Source organism: Miscanthus floridulus, chromosome 3 (genome assembly GCF_019320115.1).
Source record: "Miscanthus floridulus cultivar M001 chromosome 3, ASM1932011v1, whole genome shotgun sequence".
Classification (NCBI taxonomy): Eukaryota; Viridiplantae; Streptophyta; class Magnoliopsida; order Poales; family Poaceae; genus Miscanthus; species Miscanthus floridulus.
The window spans coordinates 58,463,731-58,488,342 of record NC_089582.1 but is presented as its reverse complement, the minus strand read 5'-3'; the positions used below and the strand labels follow the sequence as shown (position 1 = coordinate 58,488,342).

Here is a 24,612-nt window from a genome sequence, read left to right as displayed (position 1 = left end):
CATGACAGTACTTAGAGACAAGCAGTGGAGGTCGACTGGATCGATGCAGCCATACTCGCTGAAGAACTCGCCGAAATCTACTCTACTCCTACTCCTAAGGGGTGGCCAGAGCCGAAAAAAGTAAATTGACTTATATTTGATTGATTGATTTCCTCTTACAATAGCCGGAGTTTAATATTTATACCTGGAGTCTAGACATGAATCCTACTCGAGCACGATTTGTTATAATCTTTGGCATAAAAATGAAAACATTCCTAATTTAAGATAACTTGGACTCTAATCTTTCTCTTTTTGTAGAGTCCAGCATGCCTCGTCCCAGCGCCGATCATAGCTTCTGTCGTTGTCTGCTAGCGCTATCTGAAGAAAGCCGATTCTAGTGTTATCCGAATCAGCTGTTTTCGATCTTCACGCAATTGATTCCTTGCTGACGTGGTTTTGGGAGCTTTCGAACATTTGAAATCCTTCTTTCAAATTCTGGTGTAAACAGGTGTCATATATGAGAGTATTCGGATAGTAATAATAAAATAAATTACATAAGTTCTCAGTAATCCACGAGACACATTTATTAAGCCTAATTAATCCGTCATTAGTACATGTTTACTATAGCGCAATATTATCCAATCATAAACTAATTAGACTTTAAAAAATTATCTCACAAAGTAGTCACAATCTATACATTTAATTATTTTTAATCTATATTTAATACTCCGTATACATATTCAAACATAGGATACGCTAGCCGCTAGCCACACGTCACGTTCTCTCTGCCCCCCCCCCCCCCCCCCCCCCCCAATCCATTCGCTTCGCAACCAAGGAAAAAAGGTCAGCGGAAACGGTGTCAGTCTCGCCTTCAATTTCCCACCCATTTCTCCCCTTTCCCGAACCACCCCGCATTAAAATCTCCCCCTCCTCCTGCCACTGCCAGCGCCCAATCCAATCCCTACCTGCCTGGGAAGGAACCACCCGTCGGGCTCCTCCCGCCCACCTCGCCGCATCCGCGGCGGGGATCTCCGGGCTCGTTCGGTCGTTCCCTCACCGGAGCCCCAATCGCTGCCGCGTCAAAGCCCCCCGAACCCCCCTGCGCGCGCCGCACAACCTTGCCACGATCGCCCGCGGGAACCTCCGCTAATTGGGTCTCTGAAAGCTCGGTTTTAGGGCGATTTTGATTCGGATAACCCTCTTCCTCCGATTTTGGTGCGCGTTGCGAGCCGGGATGGGGTTGCAGCAGTCCAAAGAGGAACTGCTGTACCAGCAGGTCAACTACGGCAACGTCGATGGCATTCGCACGCTCCGGGGGCAGGGCGCTGGTCTTGAGGTTAGTCAGTCATTCGGCTAGGATGACAAATTTACACTTGTTTTATGTCCCTCTGAACTGATTGGGTTACTGTTGTTGTTGTTGCGGCAAATGCTTGGTTGGTTGTAGTGGATTGACAAGGATGGCAAGACACCCCTGATGCTTGCCTGTATGCGGCCCGATCTGTTCGACGTGGCCAAGGTGCTGATCGAGTTGGGAGCCAATGTGAATGCCTACCGGCCTGGTATTCTTCTCATCATTCTTATTATCGACTTGTTACTTTTTTTAGTTTGCTTCTATTTGTGAAATCAGCACAAGTCAAAAGTTAGCTGGCTCACTTCGCAAAAAGTAATTTAATTGGGCTGTAAATTGTGCGTAGATTGGAAACAAAGCGGCAGTTTAAAGTTAGTAAGGTGCTTAAACTTCTCATTCGAATAGGCAATTAGGGTAGATTTCAGGCAACTAAGACAAGGTTTATCTCAGCATTCACTTTACATAGTATCGTGTATTATATGTTCTGTCAAATCAAATCAGAACATCACAGTAATACTGTATTGGTACACATCTTTCAAACTCTGTTTCAAATGAATGCTAACCGTTTGACTTGATCCATCCAAGTTGCTGACACTGATATGAACCATCCCTGGACGCATGCTTAATTGAAGAGGAGGCTGTGCTCGTTATTATGTTCTGATCACCACCTTTTTGCCATTGCCAGGGTCACATTGTGGGACAGCATTGCACCATGCTGCCAAGAAAGGGCTTCAGCAGACTGTCCATTTACTACTCTCACATGGAGGTATATGATGAACAATACTATGAAACGCTTCATTCATCTCTTGTTTATTGTTGTAGATCTCTATTAAATGCATATATTGCTATATTCGCGCAGCTAATCCGTTCATACCAAATGATGATTGCAATACTGCCCTTGAATTGGCAAGAGAAAAGGGTCATGTGAATGTTGTACGTGCCATAGAGGTATATTTTTCTTTGCTATCCTATTTTTGTATATTATAATACCTTGTGGAGTTTATTCATATTTATTTTTTAATGTTTGCCACTCAATTAATTTTAGGGACGGCTTTCTCTTTTTTGTGGATGGATGAGGGAGAATTATGCTCCTGCTTTTTTGGATGCAATTGCTCCACAGTTCATGACAAGAAAAATGTAATATTTTCATTTATGTTGGCACATCTGGATACATACATATAGCACAGTTGTGATAATAATTGCGCTGTGTGTTTTATGAATTCTAATCCTTACCTTCTCTTTCCCAGTTGGGCTGTTATTTTACCCCGTGAAGTGCGAACTCCAACAAGGCCTCTTAAGTTAGAGTTAGCTATATATCCTGAATTACAGGTACTGATAGGAACTTAAAGTTTGAATGTGTTCTGCTTTGTTTTTCAATTATTATGTAGTTACTGTTTATGGTGATGGATATGTTGACATATCTCCTACACATTGAATTCCTATGCTATTTTTGTAATTGATTATTATTTACTTGGGTTAGCAATGGCATTACTGCCTCTCTCGCCTTTAAAATGTATTCCTTCTCCCATGTCAGGTTCGGTAGTACCATTTATCAAATATTTGAAACTTGTGTATAATTGCTGCTAAATGCTCATGGAGTTCTGTTTGGAGGAAACTGAACTTTAACTACCTGTACATTTTTGCCATTTCACACTTTAATTGAAAGGAGTGGAACTCTGGTGCCTTTGGCTTGTTGCATCTTGGTAGCAATGGTCAGACAATACAGCTGGCATTGTTTATTTGAAAATGAGAAGGGCTAAATACTCTGTGTGGGACTATTTTGATCAAGCTCATGCATGTGCATTTCCCCCTTTTTCCTTGCTTGACTAAGTTGACAACTTTTGAGTATAAGGGTTTGTTTGGCTGCACTTCAATCCACCCCAATCCACATGTATTGGGGTGGAAATTAACTAGTTTTCCACCCAATCCACCCCAATGCCTGAGGATTTGGGTGGATTAGAGTGCAGCCAAACAAGGCCTAAGCGGGAATCTAGGGGGTAAACGGTAAAACGCTGGTGCTTCCATTTTCTGTTATTACAGTTCGCATGTGCAATCATTTCCTTTGTTTTTTTACAGTAGTATTCTGCTCAGCAATTAGCAGTAAATGTTGTCCTTCTTTTGTTGAAGTTGATATTTTTCTTGTAAAATTTTGATGGCTCTATGCAAATTATTATTGTTTGTGATATTCCTTTTCTTAATGAACTTGCAGGCTTCTAAACCACGTGCTGTACTTAAACTATGGAAATGTCAAATTGAGCAACCAAAGCTTAATCAGGCTGACCCTTCCATTATCATTTTTGACAAAGGAACAAGTATGTACCATGTTTAGTTTTCAATCTACAGATTTGGCAAGTTAAATGCTTGTTTATGATATTGGCTACTTGCTTTGTTGATATGGTTTACATTGTAGTGTGTACATGATGCTTACATATATTTGCTGTTTTCTTGAAAAAGTGCCTTGTGTTTTTGAAGGTTCAATGTTGCCAACTCACTGGTTCGTGTTCAAAGTTAAATGAGTATGTGTTGTTTTATTTGGTACATTCCAACTGAGTTTGGACTAGGAGACATGTTTTGTCATTTAACTCATGACTGCATATATCTCTGCCTGCAGAATATTAAACAGCATGAATTGTTACACCCATATACATATACAAATGTATGCTCGATCACTCCTTTACTCTTCTATAAGCAAGCGGCTGATTATCTTAGTTGTCCTTAAGGTCCAACTTAGAGGCCATGGATAAAATCTAACACAAATCGACAATTACAAGCCTATCATTCTATTTGCAGGACTCACGCTGTGTCTGTTTAGCTACAAGCAACCATTAGGCTTACCAAAACAGTTTAAATTAACAAATTCTCAGCTGTTGATGTTCTTTCTGATGGATAAGTCTCTGTGTAGGTCTTTGTGGGGCTGCAGCAGCATGGTGGTCTTGCTGCCCATCAAGGACAACATCCTTGACTGGAGGACAGCATCTTAGCATCTAGGACTAGAATCTAGGATAGCATTAGGACAGCATTTAGGACTAGCATCTAGGATAACATCTAGGACAGCATCTTAGAATAGCATCTTGGCATATGCTTGGCTGGCTAGCAGCCTATAAATATGTATCCCCAACCCCTCAGGTTGGCATGACATTTGTGTGAGAAATAAACAGAAAATTGCCCCAACTCCTAGTGTCATCCTCTCTCGATGAGAGTAAGAATTCTACTACTACCAAGAGTAAGAATTCAGCGACTAACAAGTGGTATCAGAGCCGTAGTATCCTGTAGCCTGAGCATCTCCTTCTCATCTCCTTTCCCAGCCGCGCAACAGCCCCAGCTGGGAGCAGCAGCTGCTCCGGCCGCTCCTGCTCACTCCTCTCCCTCTACGCAGCAGCCCCTCGGTAGCGCGTCATGTCCGCAGGGCAGTCTCAACGCTCGGTCGCCTCGAGCACGCGGCGTCGGCAGGAGGCTGAACTTGCCGCGGCAGAGGAACGCGAGCTTGCGGCGGCAGAGACCGCTGCGGCGGTGGCAAAGGCGTCGAGGCTGGCGGCGGCAAGGGCGTCGAGGCTGGCAGCGGCGGAGCTGGCAGCAGCCAAAGCGGAGGCAGAAGCAGCGGCGGCGGCAACAGAGGTCGAGGCTCTGCGCGGCAGCATCAGCAGCTCCGTTTCTGCTGACGACAGCGCCGATGCGGACCTCGAGCTGCTGGAGAGGGAGACAGCTTGAGCGCGGGCGGCGCAGTGGGCAGCCGCGCACGCCCACGAGCGTGGTGGCAGCCCAGACAGGCGCGGACGCGGTGGTGGCGCTCCTAGAGGAGACGCGCACGGCGGTGGCGCTCCTGGAGGAGGCGCGCACGACGGTGGCGCTCCTGTAGCAGGCGCGCACGGCGATGGCGCTCCTGGTGGAGGCGCGCACGGCAATGGTGGCGGACGGGTCGATGGAGAGCGCAACTTTCACAGGCAGTGTGGCTCTCTCTCCCCGGATCGGTACCGTGGTTACCACGGGCTCCAGGCTGTTGTCAGGGACGTCGGCCCCGGCGGTGGGTGGCCTACCCTCACTAAGACCAACTACGTCGAGTGGGCTGCGGTGACGAGGGTAAAGCTCTAGGTGCGGCACATGTGGGAGGCAGTCCGGTATGACGACGTCGACTACGACCAGGATCGACGGGCGCTGGATGCCCTCATCGCTGCAGTCCCGCCCGAGATGCAGTTCTCGCTTACCAACAAGCGGACTGCCAAGGAGGCTTGGGATGCCATCGCTGCGGCACGCATCGGCAGCAACCGCGCCTGCAAGTCTACACTGCAGGCACTTCGCAAGGAGTGGGAGAACCTGACCTTCAAGCCAGGTGAGGACGTTGATGACTTTGCTCTCCGTCTCAACACTCGGTTGCAGAAGATGGTGCAGTTCGGCGATGACACCTACGGCGAGGAGAGAGCTAACGAAAAGCTCTTCCGCTGCGTCCCCGAGAAGTACAAGCAGATGGCTTGCTCGATCGAGTCCCTGCTGGATCTCTCCACGATGTCGATCGAGGAGGCGATAGGTCGCCTCAAGGTCGTCGACAGCGATGAGCCACAATCTCTTTCGGTGCCCATCACCACTGGCGGGAAGCTCCTTCTCACTCGGGAGCAGTGGGCTGCCTGCCAAGGTGACCGGAAGAAGGGGGAGCCTTCTTCCGCAACAGGCGGCCGCAAGCGTGGCAAGCCGCGCAAGGCGTGCAGAGACGCCCAGGCCGGGGCGCGAGAACGTGCCGAGGGTGATGCCCGCAGAGGCGCCCAGGGCAGCGCCGCCGGCAAGCACAAGCCGGCATGAGACGACACCTGCCGCAACTGCGGCCAGCTTGGCCATTGGGCCAAGGACTGTCGACAGCCACGACGCGGCTAGCCTCACGTCGTACAAGCGGAGGAGGAGCCGACTCTGTTCATGGCACATGCAAGCATCGAGCTACCTCCAACGGCACCGGCCGCAGCGGCTCTCCTCCACCTTGACGAGCCAAAAGCACACGCCCTCCTCGGCGACGGCTCCGGCAACGACAAGACTAACGGGTGGTGCCTCGACATCGGCGCCACCCATCACATGACCGGTCGACGGGAGTTCTTCACCGAGCTTGACTCTAGCGTCCGAGGCTCCGTCAAGTTTGGGGATGCCTCCGGCGTGGAGATCAAGGGCGTCGACTTCGTCATCTTCACCGTCATGTCTGGTGAGCACAGGTTGCTCACCGGAGTCTACTACATCCTCGTGTTGAGGAACTCCATCATCAGCTTGGGACAGCTGGATGAGAACGGTTCGCGCGTGGTGGTTGAGGATGGAGTTATGAGGATTTGGGATCGCCGTCGCCGCCTTCTTGCCAAGGTATCTAGAAGCGCAAATCGACTCAATGTCCTTAACGTGCAGGTGGCACAACCCCTTTGTCTCGCTGCTCATCGGGATGACGAGGCGTGGCAGTGGCACAAGCGCTTCGGGCACCTTCACTTCGAGGCCCTGAAGCGGCTCAGTACCACGGAGATGGTGCGAGGCCTGCCGTGCCTCGACCATGTGGAGCAGCTCTGCGACGTCTGCGTGTTGACGAAGCAGAGGCGACTCCCTTTTCCCCAGCGGGCGAGCTTTCGAGCCAAGGAGAGGCTCGAGCTTGTGCATGGGGACTTGTGTGGCTCGGTGACACCGGCCACACCGGGAGGACGACGCTACTTCCTGCTGCTCGTCGACGACTTCTCCCGCTACATGTGGGTGATGGTCCTCGGCAGCAAGGGAGAGGCTGCGGACGCTATCAGGCGCGCGCAGGCTGCTGCGGAGGCGGAGTGCGGCCGCAAGCTGCGCGTGCTGCGCACCGACAACGGCAGCTGAATTCGCGTCGTACTGCGCTGATGAGGGCATTCAGCGCCACTACTCCGCGTCGTACAAACCACAGCAGAACGGCGTCGTCGAGCGGCGCAACCAGACGGTTGTGGGGATGGCTCGGGCCCTTCTCAAGCAGAGGGGGATGCCGGCTGTCTTCTGGGGAGAGACGGTGGTGTCGGCCGTCTACATCCTCAACCGCTCGCCTACCAAGACGCTCGACGGCAGGACGCCGTACGAGGCTTGGCATGGGCGCAAGCCGACGGTCTCTCACTTGCGGGTCTTCGGCTGCCTCGCGTTCGCCAAGGAGCTTGGCCACATCAGCAAGCTCGACGACAGGAGCACTCCGGGAGTGTTCATCGGCTACGCGGAGGGCTCGAAGGCCTACCGCATCCTCGACCCGAAGACACAGCGTGTGCGCACGGTGCGCGACGTTGTGTTCAACGAAGGGTGAGGATGGGCGTGGAACAAGGCGGTGGACGATGGCTCGGCTCCGACGTACGACGACTTCACTGTCGAGTACATCCACTTCGAGGGAGCTGGGGGAGTAGGCAGCTCTTCTTCGACGAGCGCGTCTACCCCAGTCCCCGAGCCTCCACCGACCCCGGCGCCTGCTACTCCGATAGCACCACACTCTCCAGCCAGGACCTTGGCTGCGATGAGTTCTTCGCCGGCTCCACAACCGGCACCAGCACCGACAGGCACCTCTCCGGGCACGTCTACTCCAACACCAGCTCGTGTCGAGCACAGCCTGGTTGAGCTCGCTACTCCGCTCTCTCACGACGAGGAGCGCATCGACGCGTACCACGACGGTGAGCCGTTGCAGTACCGTACGATAGAGAACCTTCTCGGCGACCATCCGGTGCCGGGACTGGTGCCTCACGACCTGGAGGCGCAGTTGCACCTTGCGTGTGACAACGGCGAGCCTCGGTTGTTTGCTGAGGCCGAGAGACACGTGGCATGGCGCGCCGCGATGCAGTTGGAGATGGATGCGGTTGAGAAGAACTGCACCTGGGAGCTTGCTGTCCTTCCTCGTGGTCACCGCACGATCACCCTTAAGTGGGTGTACAAGCTGAAGAGGGATGAAGCCGGTGCCATCGTCAAGCACAAGGCTCGCTTGGTGGCACGAGGTTTCGTGCAGCAGGAGGGGGTCGACTTCGACGACGCCTTTGCTCTCGTGGCACGGATGGAGTCCGTGCGACTCCTTGTGCTAGCTGCCCAGGAGGGCTGGCGTGTTCATCACATGGACGTCAAGTCGGCGTTTCTTAACGGCGACTTGAAGGAGGTCTACGTGCACCAGCCGCTGGGATTTGCGATCCCCGGCAAGGAGGGCAAGGTGCTCCGCCTGCGCAAGGCCCTCTACGGCTTGCGGCAGGCACCGAGGGCGTGGAATGCCAAGTTGGATTCCACGCTAAAGGGGATGGGCTTCGAGCAAAGCCCGCACGAGGCGGACATCTACCGACGGGGCAGTGGAGGAAATGCTCTGCTGGTCGGTGTCTACGTCGACGACTTGGTGATCACCGGCACCAAGGATGCGGAGGTGGCGGCATTCAAGGAAGAGATGAAGGCCACCTTCCAGATGAGTGACCTGGGGCCTCTCTTCTTCTACCTGGGAATCGAGGTGCACCAGGATGACTCTAGGATCACGCTTCGACAGACCGCCTACGCCAAGCGCGTCGTTGAGCTAGCTGGGCTCACCGACTGTAACCCAGCTCTCACTCCGATGGAGGAGAGGCTGAAGCTGAGTCGCGACAGCACGACGGAGGTGGACGCTACGCAGTACCGGCGTCTTGTGGGGAGCCTTCGCTACCTCCCCCCACACGGCCGGACTTGGCATTCTCCGTCGGCTACGTTAGTCGGTTTATGCAGCGACCGACGACGGAGCACCAGCAGGCTGTGAAGAGAATCATCCGCTACGTTGCGGGGACTCTCTACCACAGCCTCTACTACCCTAGGTGCCCTGGGGCGGCACACTTCGTCGGGTACAGCGACAGCGACCACGCCGGCGACATCGACACCAGCAAGAGCACGAGCGGGATCCTCTTCCTCCTCGGCAAGTGCCTCGTTAGCTGGCAGTCGGTCAAGTAGCAGGTGGTGGCCCTGTCCAGCTGCGAGGCCGAGTACATAGCGGCCTCCACCGCTTCGACTCAGGCGCTCTGGCTCGCTCGACTGCTTGGTGATCTCCTCGGCAGAGACACTAGAGCGGTGGAGCTCAGGATGGACAGCAAGTCCGCTCTGGCCCTAGCAAAGAACCCCGTTTTCCATGAACGGAGTAAGCACATCCGGGTGAGGTACCACTTCATCCGAGGTTGTTTGGAGGATGGGAGCATCAAGGCAAGCTACGTCAACACCAAGGACCAGCTTGCGGACCTGCTTACCAAGCCTCTTAGGAGGATCAAGTTCCTTGAGCTCTGCTCCAGGATCGGGATGGTTCAACTTTCCCACAAGACGACGTACAAGACTTAGGGGGAGAATGATGGATAAGTCTCTGTGTAGGTCTTTGTGGGGCTGCAGCAGCATGGTGGTCTTGCTGCCCATCAAGGACAGCATCCTTGACTGGAGGACAGCATCTTAGCATCTAGGACTAGCATCTAGGATAGCATCTAGGACTAGCATCTTGGCATATGCTTGGCTGGCTAGCAGCCTATAAATATGTATCCCCAACCCCTCAGGTTGGCATGGCATTTGTGTGAGAAATAAATAGAAAATTGTCCCAACTCTTAGTGTCATCCTCTCTCGATGAGAGTAAGAATTCTGCTACTACCAAGAGTAATAATTCAGCGACTAACACTTTCATTAGACTTATTTAAGGAAGAAACCTTGAATGTGAAAATGGCGATGAGCATCAAATTGTACTGTGTAACGTAAAATAACTAATATATGTGCTCACTGGGGATCAATATACTTCAACCATATACCCTTTATGAATCTATACCAGGACCATAAATCATGCTGCAAGAATCTCATTACGAATATCATTCTTATGTTCTTATCTATCCCCTTTATCTTTTGCTAATATTCAAATTTATGGTAATAGAAACTACAACATTATTATCAGTAGCAAGGCTGCAGCTAACTTGATTCATTTCCTTTGTTGTATGGATCCGCTTGATCACTGCAGTAGTTCTTCTGTATGTTATTTCTGAAATGTGAATAATAGTGTGTTACTATTGTTTCAATTTCTGTGCAAAATTTTCTTTTGATTTTTTTGCAATATCTTGTCTTGCTCATGACAATCAGTTAGTCTCGTTTATGAGCATACATTGGTTTCTCCCAAATCCGTCCAAGTAAAATAGATAGCCATTCCATTGCTAAATTTGACTGAAATCTTCTTGCAGAGACTCGATACAAGATCTTACCGGCCTATGAAGGTGACAAACAGCAGCTTCAATGGTTTTATAATGCATGTTGTGGCATGGCACAGGTAACTGCCCAGAATTTTTTTCTTGCTCGTTTTTTTTTTTAATTTGTGGTACATCCTTAAGATCTGGAGATCTGGACAATTCTTTCTTCTATTTTCTTAAATAAATTCGGTTAAATGGAGGCATGTCCTTGAACAATATTTGCTCGAGGTTGAGGTTGTTTCAATGAATAAGAAGTTACTGGATTTTTATACAGAAAACAGTAACAATAATAATATATCCCTTCTTTTTAGGTTTTCAACACGGCTCCAGTACCACCAGCAAATCTCCCAATGCCAAATCCAGCACCAGCAATTTCATCTGTGGCGCCTTCAGAACTATCTGAACCCAGCAAGGAGGATGTTGAATTAGCAATGGCTATCAATGCCTCCATTCAATCAGCTATTGCAGAGGGAGTGCCCAATGTTCAACCAGATGCATCCACTCCCAACAACAATGTCTGGGGTATCCCTCCAAGAAATTCTAACAACGGATGGGGACCACCAGTCACTCCTGCACCGTCAAAGACGAGCGGCCAATCCCAAGCCCAGGTAGATGCCCCAAGCAGCAGCACATACAATGGATGGGATGTGCCTGGAACAAGCTCTAGTCAAAGTTCATCGAAACCCCACAAAACCGAAACCAACCCTCCAGTCTTGATTCCACAGGAAGCACTTCAGGCTCTTCCAACCCCAACTGCGCCACCATTCGCTGAAGAAACCTTCTACAATGGTCCTGTTCACTATCCGTCCATAGACTCCACGCCTGTTGATGTAACCATGCCGGCTACCACCGGAGGCGGTACAGCAGCAAGTATAACGGCAGCACCTCCGAAACAGAAGGGAAATGAAGCTGATGCAAGCGACAGCGGCCAAACTCCCTCCGGTACTTGTGTTATATGTTTGGATGCCCCTGTGGAAGGCGCCTGCATCCCATGCGGTCACATGGCTGGTTGCATGTCCTGCTTGAAGGATATAGAGTCGAAGAAGTGGGGATGCCCTATCTGCCGTGCCACGATTAACCAAGTTGTTAGGCTCTATGCTGTTTGAGGAGTTGAAATGGTGGGTCCGGAAAGTTGGCTCCATCTCAAAATTGTGCAAGTATGCTATTGTGCACTTCGTACTGCACTGCAAAATATGATTTCCATGTAATGTATGTGGGCTGGCGCCATATGTACATAGGTACTCCATACAAGACAATTCTATAAAAAAAAAGTATTGTTGCAAGTTGCAACTCACGTTTACAGTTGCTGGAGCTTTTTCAATAACCAAGATAGTGGCATCGCCGGATGCTTGTCTCATCAGTTAAAGCGTGTTGCAATGAATTAAGCCGTAGAATGGCTGTTGCTCTCTTCGAGCCTAAATAAAATTACACCATTGGAAGTTTGGAACCACGATCAAAATTTTGTTCTGCATAGAATACATTTTATTCCGAGCTTGTAAACACCCCCACCAGGCCACCACCATCACTTTTTTTTTTGTGCTAGCTGAGGTTCTGTACATGCATCATTATATTTACCGAGCTTGAAGAGGCTGAATTGACAAACATGGTATCGGAAACAGAATAAATCATGAGAAATAAATATACTGCAAAAGTTTAGCAATCCTGAAAAATGTGAGAATACAAGTAACCATTTCGGATATATATTACTCCATGATATAAATCATGAAAGTTTGTTGTTATTTTAGATAAATTTATATTTTTAACTAAAATATTTTAATATATCTAAGTTGATAGCTTAATTGTAAAGCATTCTATGTTTATAAAAAATACAACTACACCTAAAATATTTGACAGAGGAAACTCAACGTATTATGTTGCACGCTAGCACATCATTTGTTCCCACCGTATAGAGATTATAGTACGTATATGTGTCTCCTAATAAGATTCTAGTACGTGACAAAGTATAATTTATATCCGAGATAACAGGTCAGAAATATCTCGCACAAAGTATAATTTATATATGAAATCTTGAACAAGATAACAGGTCAGAAAAGCGGATCAATATTACATACAGAAAGAGACAGAAAAGAATGGCATTTGTGCGTGCACACCTACTCCTGAGAACGCTAAATGTTCGTGACCTTGAACTCCCTCCCCAATGCATGTGCCCTTCTGATGAGTACCATGTACATATATATCGATCGACCGCCACTTGATCTTACGAATTGGGCTCAAAGTACTTTCCGGCATCTTGATTTCATCTCCAAAATTAAGTTCGTATACGAGGCCGCAGCCGCTTGGATTATCACCACCCTCTAGTCGTCGTCCACGGCGGGTGGGGTCGCCGCCGCCGCCCCCTCCTCCGGCGCGGCCGTGGTGGCGTCCTTGGCCGCGGCGCCACCGTTCCCCTCGGAGCTGCCCTTGTTTTTCCGGCGGTTGGACTTCTTGGGGACGGCGGGGAGGTCCTGGCAGGTGGCCGAGGCGTCGTCGCCGCCCGACTTGTCCTTCTTGCGGTTCTTGCGGGTGCCCTTCTTGCCCTTCTCCTTCTTCTCCTCGGCGCCCTCGGCGCCGGTAACGTCCATGGAGGAGGTGGCGGAGCACCGAGAGCGGTGTCGTCTCGACCGGCGGGTGCCGGGGGACGGTGGGGAGTCGCCGCCGCCGACGTCGGCGCTGCCTGCCTCGCTTTTCGTGTCCCTGAAGGAGGTGTCTCCGATGCTGCTTCCTCCATCCATGACTATCTCTGTTAGGCACATATGAGAGTTCAGTCCATATCTTTGTGCACAAACCAAAGCATTAATTAATTAATTAATAATCCCTTGGTGCATAGTATATGTATGTATTGTGTTCCTTTGGAAGGTAATTTCTTATGATCATCATTCTGCACGCATTACTTCAAATTTCAGACCAAGTTTGGCTTTGTTTCTGCTAAAAGGTATCTCTCTTTTCTGTATCCTCAAGTAATTTTCTTTAAGGCGACTTCATTGCTAGCATACATGCAACTTCCACAACAACAATGACATGATCAATTGAGGGTTTGCAACAAGAGGATGACAAAGAAGAACAAGTTATATATATGAGTAGCAAAAAACAACCTTGAGAAGCCCAGGGATTTGCAGCAGCCGTGCCCCCACTCTCGCTCCTAAAAGAGGACGAGTCAAGCGGTGCCGAATGGTAATCCTTCATCTGTCAAAGCCAACTTCTTTTGTCATGCTACAATATCCACTATTATGATTGATTTTTTTTACATAAAATTGGACTCTTGCGCTGTTTTGCTACATGGACATAACTATATATTATGATTGAGTATCTTACTGTCTTCAGGTCAACAAGGAAGACATTGTTAGAATCAAGTAGACAAAAAGATTGTCTGCGCATATGTTAAACATTTTCTTTGCTCTATGCCATTGTCAAATATTGTTGCCAGCTTACCCAGCTAGGTGCTCCTCCGGCATTATTGTTGTTGTTGTTGTTGGAGCCAGGACCATCCCAACCGATGTGTGCCACATGTTTTACATCCGTTGGGAACCCAATTTGCATTTCAGGCTCCTTACCATCTTATGGTCGCAATTCAGTATGTAAAGAAATGATGAGGTCAATGCCACACGCGCTATGAAAAATCAGTTTAAGGTCAATGAATAGTGTGATTGGGCATACCCATCATGTTTGAGATATAGCGGAATGGCTTCAGGATCCCCTTCTTCATCTTTGTGCCCATGTTTCTTCTCTTAAACCTTGCTTATATCAATGTGGATGCACGCACTCTTCTTGAACTCGCAAATTGCTGATCGGATCAATCGACAAAAAATACAGTGAAACGATACGATTGACCAAAAAGAAAAGAAAGGCCTATACATATTCATACTAGATGTTATGTATAAAATTGAACAGAATGTCGCATTGGAATGCTTACTCTGCTGGGAACCTTAAACACTGTTAACAAGATTGTCCAAATGCTGGCAATTCTTGTTAACTAGTTCTCAACCTTCCTCAATGCGCCAGTGCCATTCTTCTCCCCTCTCAGTCTCTTTCTTTGTAAAGGCTAGCTCAATATTGTCTAGCCTCAGGCATTGCCAAAATATGTTTCAGAAACTTACACTGACCGCAGCGGATGGCCCTTTGCGGTCAATGTTACTTCGAGGGTGAGAAGAGGAGATCTATCTTATGCCTAATTTTTTGGAGGGTCAAGAACCCTTTGAGCTCTTCTCCTAATATTATTCAACCATGCATGGGCGTAGGAAGAGGCTACCTGTCCTTTTCTTTTGGCTATTTAAGGAGAAGATGGTTATGGGAAACTGGATGGAGGATGCAGACGAGTCTATCTAAACATAGGCATTTGGGCAAAGATGTCAGTGCTAGAAATAATGCGTGGTTGTTAATTTTCACCATGATGAGTTCACATGATTTTGGCGTTTCAACTTTTATATGCACATGTTCTGCTTCCGTCCATCCGTTTGGCCATGTTTATGGAAAATGTATTGGCACTTATTAGAACATCAAATTTGTTTGACTAAATTTTCCATAAGCATGTTTTGACAGAGCATTTATTTGAACTTGTAAATGTTAATACATTTTTACATAATTTGGTCAAAGTTAGAGAACTATGCCTATTTATTCCATTGTTTGGTTAAATCATGCTATGTTTATTGATTTGAAATTCAAAGACAAATTTGCAACTACTAAGTCAATAAAACAACATTATTGTAGGCATGATTGTGATGCTATATACTCTTCTCATTTAATTTATTCTATTCAAAGTCTAAGATATACTTTTTATAATTGTTTTAATTTTTAAGCCATGAAACAATGGTAGTTTGAAGGACTTACAAAAGTATATCTAAGTTACAACCATGGATACAAAATATACATAATTACTCCCTCCGTCCCAAATTATAAGTCATTACAACTTTTTTTGGAGAGTCAAGCCATCTCAAAGTTTGACCAAAATTATAGAGAGAATTACAAATATTTATGACACCAAATAGGTATACTTTGAAAATATAATTAATGAAGAATCTAATGATACTTATTTGGTATCATAAATATTATTTTTTATTATATAAATTTGGTCAAACTTGAGATACTTTGACTCTCCAAGAAAGTTAGAATTACTTATAATTTGGACAGGAGGGAGTATTATTTATACAAAGCCAGAAGAAATGAGAACCTTACTACTTGCTAGTCATCAGTGGTGAATCCACCGGGGTAGAGGGGGGCCATGCCAACCTTTGAAAGTACTAGTGTGGTTTTGATAATTGAGTGATAACTTAGGTAGACTAATTACTTTCGTGTAAGGTGAATAGATGCTTAGTCCAAAAGTGAAGTTGGGCATCACAGTGGCTATGAAGGAGAGATGGCATGGACATGTGTTGAAGTGCTCAACGTGATGAAGATGGAGATGATGATGGATGGACATGGAAGTGTTGACGCTTAATTAGGTCACCACATCAATAAGGAGCTAGATCACTCAATGTAGAGTTTAGCTAACTTCTAGGGCAGCTGGCGCCTAGGGTTGTTCACACTCGAACCTTATGCCTCCAGCGATGAGCGCGATACACAAGACACATCGCCAGAGGAGCCTCGTCAGGAGTGCAGTATGCAAGACAATGCTGATGAGGTCTCATGAAACTCGAAACCCCACACGCCCTGGAGGGATACGTCGGGGGTGTGCAGCAGCTATGCACTGCCCTAGCCGGCATGACCGCTCTAGAACTTCGTTTTCGTCGATCCACCAGCCATGCAGCGTCGATGAACAACGAGAGAAGTAGATGGTAAAAGAGGGTAAAGAGAGGTACTAGATTGATTTTTGTGTCGATTGTGTGTGTTGGGCACCACAATCGTCCGTGATCCTTATATTTATAAGGATAGGGTGGTCTTATCCATCAAGAGGTCGAAACCCTTCCCAAAACGTGTCAAAGCACAAGTTAAATCCGAACTAGACCGTAGAAACCGGCCTGGCAGGTTTTCATGTACATCCAGGGTAGAAAATCTTCCAAAAATCGTAATTAATTTATCCAGACTCTAAACAAGGCGACCCATATATGTTTTTCGATTAGCTCGATAAGAGGAACGCAATGGTGAAACCCATTCCTACATTTGAGGAGGTTGGAAAATCCAGCCTGGCCAGTTTCAGCTGGTCGCCCCTCCCCCTGAAAAAAGTTGTTTTCTTGGTCAGAGCTCCCAATGAGATGATCCAAGTGTGTTTTCTGACTGTCTCGACGATAGACACATGATGGAGGAGTTCATTATACACTTTGGATAATTTTAGGTGTCAAGACATGCCCCCAATTTTTAGTAAAGCTTGCGTACTAAAAACATCCCTGACAGGCTCGAAACTCAGTTTCTGCTTTGAGGTGACTTCTACTTCCCACGTTCACTGATATCTTCTGTTTGCTGCCGTGAACTTTTTCAAAGTGATGTCCTTAGCTTCTTTCATTAATTCTTGCATATGCACAAAGCGATCAATTGCCACCATCAAGATAATTCTGACGTTGCTCCCAAAACTGAGTTTGACACAATCAATTTGCAGTCCTTGTGCTGCCCCTCAATAAAACAAGATTACTAAATTCAGTCTCCCAACATGTATGAATTAGCATATTGTCTAAATAAATGAATTGGATATCCTCCCAAAAAGACCATAGCTTGACAATATGATGTTCTAGAAGAATACCTCGCGTGTTGTTGTGGGACTTTCTCAGAAATAAATTTGTTGCATATATATAGCATTACTATATGGTACCATAGCTACTATGTGTACATATATGAGTTTGGTTTATAAGTTATTTTATTGCATCGGATCTGGTAAAAATCAGTACAAGAAAAGCTAATAGAATATTAGATTACATTTTAGAAGGACAGGATGATGAAAAAAAATAACATATGTACATGACTTATATGATGATAGATTATAAAAGATTAAAAGTAATACACATAATGAGATGACATGGACAATTTTTATAATTGATAAGGGATAACATGGATAGCTTGCATGAAAAATTTGTAAGTTAGTGAGACAAAATGATGTGGACACCTTGCACGAAGAGATAAAACATGTAGTGAGGTTTAGCTTTATTAGAGACACTTAGTTTGCATGAAAAAATTGCAAGTTAGTCCACCACGACCTTTCCCTTCTCCTTCCACTACACACTACACAGCCACGCTCGACCTCTCCCTCGTCTCGACCCCGGGGAGGGACGAGGAGAGATCGGACGCGATCAAGTACGCCTGCCCTGACAGAGACAGGCACGCTCCACTCACTCCGCCAGGGCTGAAAGGACAGCCATCTGAGAGGCAGACGCCATCCCTGTGCGCCCCTACGCAGACAAGACAACACCGCCAGATGGTGACAACCGGTACGGCACTGCACCGTCCAAATCTAGCTCAACAAGATGGGCGTACGGCCCCACCCACTATAGGATGGGGCGCACAACCTCGGCCTTGATTTTCAAGACTGGCCAAGCCACCAGGGACCTTGACCTCGCAATCCAGGGTCGAGGCCACCAGCATCATGACCAACAAAGGCGACCGACGACCCTAGAGCGGCTACCTGCTCCTGCACTATCGCCACGACGCCACCGAGAGAACAGGAGATGATGACGAAGGCACAACAAGACCACGTCACGTAGGATAGTTGGTGAACCACCACCGCGCCAACAGTGATGTCATGACCGACACTGTAGCATCACGCCACGCCACGTCGTGACATGGGAGCAAGACCACGACGACTAGGACGATGACCATACCTGAACGTGGATGACAGTAGGACAAGACATGCTTGCTTGCAAGCCAAGTTTACTTGTTTCTCCCTCCCTCTAGCTCATGACCGCTCGATCAGGAGAACCCCTCTCTATATGTAACATGGACCCTGAACTCCATATATGGGAAGCCAGGCCTCCCTTCCGAGGGGATGAACTCTCGAGACTTCATTCAATCATTCGTTCACCTCACTCCTACTACCTCATTCCCTTAGCTTACACAACCCGTTGTAAAACTTTAGAGCACTTGAACCGAGTAACACGAACTCGAACCATCTCTGAGACTGGACGTAGAGCTCGGGCCTGAACTAGTATAATTTTCTTGTGTCTTTGAGTGCTACCATTGTCTTACTAGAGCAACGCAACACACGTATAAATTCACTAGTTGGTTTACAAAACACCGACAAGAGTATATATATATATATATATAGATAGATTAAAGTGTGGCAAGCTTCTGGTAGATATTATCATCCTGAATTCAAGCATCTCAACAACAAGCATTCAGCAAAAAGTCCATCCAAATAACCATTGACTAGAATATAGTTGCCTGCCAATTGCTAAATACTTTTATTAATTTTAGCACTTGAATTTCTTAAATAATCCATAATGGGAGTCCTGCAATCATCCAAATCAGCTCCAAGTTCATTAGAGTAAAATTTGAGCCAATTTTAAGCCCACTGATGTCAAAGCCAGATGTTTGTTGAGCTAACATGTTAGGCTTATTTTTTGTCATGCCTTAGAATATACGAATTCAAAACAAAGAATAGAGAAAAAGGAAAGAAGGAAAGATTTGAGAGAAAAACAAGAAAAACTGGAAATTGGGATCTCAACTTTCGAAGTAGATTTGTGGTTCAAAACAATGGATTTTCAGGGTCTAAGATGGGACAGGACAAAGCCGTCTTGATTTTTCACGTTAGCCTCAAAATTATCTTTTGTCGACTGCTAGAATACATGATTTTGACTTAGTATGCAAAAGTTATGTCTGTTTTACTATGCAGTGGTCAAACTAGGTTTTCACAGTGCACACCTTGCTTCAATATTGCGGTCGGCTCTTGAAAGCTCTACTTTGGTTTTGGTGAATTGATGAAACCCTAAGTGCTAACCTAGTTTATCAAAGTGATTATGAGATAGGTAACACTACTCCAAGTGATGAAGCAATGGTGAAAATCATGATGATGGTGATGTCATGGTGATAATCAAATGCTTGGACTTAGAAAAGAAGAAAGAGAAAAACAAAAAGCTCAAGGCAAAGGTAAAACTTGATAGGAGCTTTTTTGTTTTAGTGATCAAGACACTTAGTGAGTGTGATCACATTTAGGATCGATAGCCGTACTATTAAGAGGGGTGAAACTCATATCGAAATGTGGTTATCAAAGTGCCACTAAATACTCTAACTCATTGCATATACATTTAGGATCTAGTGGAGTGCTAACACCCTTGAAAACAATTGTGAAAATATGCTAACGCATGTGCACAAGGTGATACACTTGGTGGTTGGCATATTTGAGCAAGGGTAAAGAAGATAGAGTTGAAAAGGAGTTAGTCGCGTTGGTCATAGAGTGACCGAACATGTCCGAAATTTGGACCGGACGCGTTCGGTATTTTATCTAGTCTTGGGGTTATCAGACAGAAGTGACCAGACACGTCCGGAATCAGGACCGGATGTGTCGATATTTGGTCCCAAGGTGAGCGACAAAGTGAAAGTGATCAGACTCTAGCTCAATGGAGTGACCGGACGCTGACGAGTTACTGTTCAGCATTAGGTCAAAGTGATATAGCCCGATATAGGATTACAGAGAGCAACCGGACCGGACGCGTCTGGTGTGAACCAGCAAGTCTCAGGTTTTTAGTGCAATAATTCATCGGACATTGAGAGTGTCCGGTCCGGTGTGATTGGACGTGTTCAGTCGTCCTAGAGCGGCTCTAGGAGGTCTCTGGACTCAACCTAACACTGTGTCTCCCGGGTCCGGTCGTTTTCTAATAGTGCGTCCGAACACGTAGTATTACTGTGCGCAGAGATAGCCGTTGGGTGCCAATAGCTAAACAATTTGAAAAGGGACACATGGCGGTCAGGCTATGATCGGACGCAACGACCGAACGTGTCCGGTGCACATGACCTACGCATCCGGTAGTCCCACAGTCAGCCCAATAATTGAGCCAATAGCTCTATTATTTGGGGGTGTTTATAAATATCATTTGGCCGGCTCTAGCTCACTCTCTTAGCCATTTGCATTGACAAAGCAACCTTGTAAGCTTAGTCAAAGTCCTCCCACTCATCTCCATCTTTGATTCATCATCTTTGTGAGATTGAGAGAGAATCCAAGTGCATTGCTTGAGTGTTTGCATCTAGAGGCACTTGGTATTCGTGTTTTGTTGTGGGTTTAGCTTGTTACTCTTGGTGGTTGCTACCACCTAGATGGCTTGGAGTAGCAAGGATCATCAAGCGGAGGTTGGTGATTGTCTCTGAATCCGATCATGGTGATTGTGAGGGGTTCTTAACCTTTCCTAGTGGAGAGCCAAAAGATACTCTAGTAAATTGCTCATGGCTTGTGTGATCCTCATCTTGTGTTGGTTGTGCAGCATCCTATTGAGGGTTTGGTGTGTGATGCCAATTAGTGCGTAAACCTCCAAGCGAGTGAATCACCACAACGGGGATTAGCTTGCCAGCAAGCAAGTGAACCTCAGAGGAAAAATCATTGTGTCTTGATTGTCTCCTTGGTATTCATTGGTATTCACTCATTCGTCACTTGCCACGGTGGTATACCTCTCTATCACTCTCTTGTATTTCATTATACATTCACTTGGATAGAGCTAGTGGTAATTAAGACTAGATAGTGTATCATTTAATTGTATTACTCTCACTAGGTTGATCACCTAGGTGTATATTAGTGACATAGCTTTGTTGTGATATACTAGAGATCATAGAAAATAGAATTGGGTAGGTGGCTTGCAACCCCAAGTATAGTGCTAGTGCAAAATTCGCTTCGCCATCTTATTGACTAATCATTTGTCTTAGTGTTATTGTAGAAATTTTTAATAGGCTATTCACCCCCATCTAGCCATTAGGACTTTTCAAGTTGTATCAAAGTTGTGGTCACCGTGATTTGAGGCTTAACAACCTTTGGTGTAAAAATGGCTCAAATCAACAACACCAAGAAGCCACCCCAATTTGATGGCTCAAACTATCCCTATTGGAATGCTAAGATGACAACATATATCAAGTCAATCAATAGGAAAGTTTGGAAGGTGGTGGAGACCAAGATTGAGATAGAGGATCCGAAGAACCCCGCAGCTGCCGGAGAGGTGCTTCTCCAAAAATGGCATTGCTCTTAGTGCCATTCATGATGCTATTGATGAGAGAATATTTGAGCAAATCAAGAACATTAATATGGCTCATGAAGCATGGAAGAAGTTGGAGGAATCATTTGAGGGCACTCAAGTCATGAAGGGTGCCAAGGCATATATCCTCAAGGAGAAGTTTGCTAGTTTCAAGATGAAGGAGGATAAGAGTGTGCCGAAGATGTTCCATAGGTTACAAGTGCTTGTCAATGATCTCAAAGCACTTGGTGAGAAGGTGGAGGACAAGGACTTCTCCCATAAGTTCTTGAGATGCTTACCCTCAAGATTTGGCATATTGGTCACTATTCTAGTGAGGAGTGGTTTGGACACCATGACACCAAACCAAGTGTTAGGAGATATAATGATCGATGATACATATAGTGATGATGGTGAGAAGAAAGAAAAGGAGAAGAAAGATGAGAAAAAGGATGAGAAGAAGAAGAGTGTGGCATTTAAGGCCACATCATCAAGGGCAAGGCAAAGCAAGAATCATTAAGTGAAGATGAAGACTTGAGCTTTGATGAGATGAATGATGTGAAGATGGCTCTCTTTGTCAAGAGATTTGGCAAGTTCATGATGAAGAAGGGCTACCATGCTAGAAGAAAGAAGTCTTCATCCAAGAATAAGAAAGAATCAAGAAGGTGCTTCAATTGCAGAAGCAAAGATCATCTTGTTGCTCAATGCCCATACAATAGTGACAATGATGACAACAAGAAGAACAAGAAGAAGGACAAGAAGGAAAAGAAAGAGAAGAAGGACAAGATGATGTTCAAGAAGAAGAAAAAGGGTGGTTCATATGTGGTCACTTAGGATAGTGATGGTTCCTCAAGTGATGATGATAGTGATGACGACAACACCACCAAGAAGAAGGCACTTGCAAGCATTGCTATCAATGAGAAGTCTTCTCTCTTTGACACTCCATCATGCTTCATGGCTAAGGCCACTAAGGTACAAACTTATGATGATGGAAGCGATGAGGAACATGATAATGAAAATGAAAATGAAAGTGATAGTGATGATAATGATCCAACTAAGGATGAACTACTTGATATGCTAGATGATGCTAAAGAATACTTTGACATTAAGAGAAGGGAATGCAAAAGCTTGCATAAGGAACTAAAAGCCCTTAAGCATGCCTTTGGTGAGCTCAATGCATCTCATGAGAGGCTAGAGGAAGACCATGATAAGCTTGGCAAGGCTCACAAGAAGCTTGAAAAAGCTCATTCCACTTAGCTTGATGAGCAAAATGAGAAGAAGCATGTTGAGACATGTAATGTAGGGTTAACTTGTGACCTAATTGATGAATCGTTATATAAGCCTATCATTATTGCTCTCACTAACCCTTCTTGTAGCACTTCCACTTCCATCTCATCTAATAGTGATGGTTTCACATGTAATGCCTCACTAATGGTTGAGAATGAGACCCTCAAGAAGGTCAATGAGCTCACTCACACCTTGGCTAAGGCCTATGGTGGTGATGACCACTTGCTTATGTGCTTGGGTAGCCAAAGAGCTTCTCTCTACAAAGAGGGATTGGGCTATACCCCTAAGAAAGGCAAGGCAGCCTTTGCTCCTCACAAGACTAGTTTTATGAAGAACAATGGTTGGTTTTGCACTAGTTGCAAGCAAGTTGGTCATAAAGAGCATGAGTGCAAGAACAAGAGCAAAAGTGCTAATGTGTCCTTAATTAAGATTAATTCTTTCTATGTGCTTACTAAGGTACAAATGGTGTGAAAGCTAAGTTCACTAGTACACCATGGATGGGCTCAAATAAGAAAGCTATTTGGGTGCCAAAGAGCTTGGTCACTAACCTTCAAGGACCCAAGCAAGTTTGGGTATCTAAAAAGAATTGATCTTCTTTTATAGGTCAATTACAAAGCTAGAGGAAGGCATTGGGTTCTTGATAGTGGGTGCACTCAACACATGACCGGTGATGCAAGAATGTTCAACTTAATCAATACCAATGGCAATGATTGTTATGATAGTATCACATTTTGGTGGCAATGGCAAAGGCAGGGTGAAAGAGCTTGGTAAGATTGCAATATCCAATGACATGATCATATCCAATGTGTTTCTAGTAGAGAGCTTGAACTTCAATTTGCTATCCATGGCTCAATTATGTGATCTTGGATTCAAATGCATATTTGGGGTAGATGATGTAGAGATCATAAGTGTAGATGGCACTAACTTGATCTTCAAGGGCTCTAGATATGAGAATCTATACTTGGTTGATTTCAATGCTAGTGAAGCTCAAGTATCTATATCTTTGTTCACTAAGTCTAGCATGGGTTGGTTATGGCATAGAAGGCTTGGTCATGTTGGAATGAAATAATTGAATAGATTGGTCAAGCATGACTTGGTTAAAGGCTTGAAAGATGTAGTGTTTGAGAAAGATAAGCTTTGTAGCTCTTGTCAAGCCAGAAAAATAAGTTGGAAACACCCATCCTAAGAAAAGCATGATGAGCACTAGTAAAGCATTTGAGTTATTGTATATGGACTTATTTGGGCCAACTCAATACACTAGCATTCCAGGCTTTGGTGATGTCGGGGAACTCTTCACTCTTCCCAATGTAGACGGTAACCTCAAGCCGCTCAGTGCCATGCTTTTCATACTCACGGCCCTCATACTCGGGACGGTCCTTGACTCTAACCTTTTACAGGGTGGCATGCAGGATTCTAGGAAAACCCTCAACGTTCAGGCAGTAACTACTAACCCAGGCTCCTACCATCCCAAGCGGTGGTTGCAAGGAAGGATTGAGCGAAAAGCTTGCTCAAACGAAAAGCTAGGTGAGCTAAAGTGCACCGAATGGTGGCACCAATGGCTAAGCCAGGCCCTGCTTATAAAGGCAGAGCGGTCAGTGGTCCTGGCGCGGTCCACCAAGGTTCTAGCACGAGATCGTAATAAATGAATTGACCAAATTTTTTGCGCGCTCGAGGCGAGCGATGTCTGAGGCCATTACTAACTAGTACGACTGTAGGGTAAGGGTCCGACAAGAGCACAAAAAAGAGTACGGGAAGATGAGGGTCATGGTCGGTG

The 24,612-nt window shown here is 46.2% G+C and overlaps 2 protein-coding genes across 2 annotated transcripts; one reads left to right on the top strand and one right to left on the bottom strand.

The window, feature by feature from the left end:
* Positions 1 to 838: 838 nt before the first annotated feature.
* LOC136541701 (probable E3 ubiquitin-protein ligase XBOS34) lies at positions 839 to 11,787 on the top strand. The gene is made up of 9 exons (XM_066533719.1): positions 839 to 1,315; positions 1,424 to 1,538; positions 2,013 to 2,093; positions 2,187 to 2,275; positions 2,373 to 2,464; positions 2,575 to 2,656; positions 3,537 to 3,639; positions 10,480 to 10,565; positions 10,797 to 11,787. The coding sequence occupies exons 1-9, from the start codon at positions 1,214 to 1,216 to the stop codon at positions 11,589 to 11,591; spliced, it is 1,545 nt and encodes a 514-aa protein (XP_066389816.1). The 5' UTR covers positions 839 to 1,213; the 3' UTR covers positions 11,592 to 11,787.
* Positions 11,788 to 12,650: 863 nt separating this feature from the next.
* Positions 12,651 to 14,683, bottom strand: LOC136545814 (CRIB domain-containing protein RIC7-like). The gene is made up of 5 exons (XM_066537792.1): positions 14,396 to 14,683; positions 14,140 to 14,266; positions 13,915 to 14,039; positions 13,578 to 13,668; positions 12,651 to 13,225 (listed from the first exon to the last, which is right to left on the bottom strand). Exons 2-5 carry the CDS (start codon positions 14,198 to 14,200, stop codon positions 12,801 to 12,803), a joined length of 702 nt encoding a protein of 233 aa, XP_066393889.1. The 5' UTR covers positions 14,201 to 14,266; positions 14,396 to 14,683; the 3' UTR covers positions 12,651 to 12,800.
* Positions 14,684 to 24,612: the final 9,929 nt, after the last annotated feature.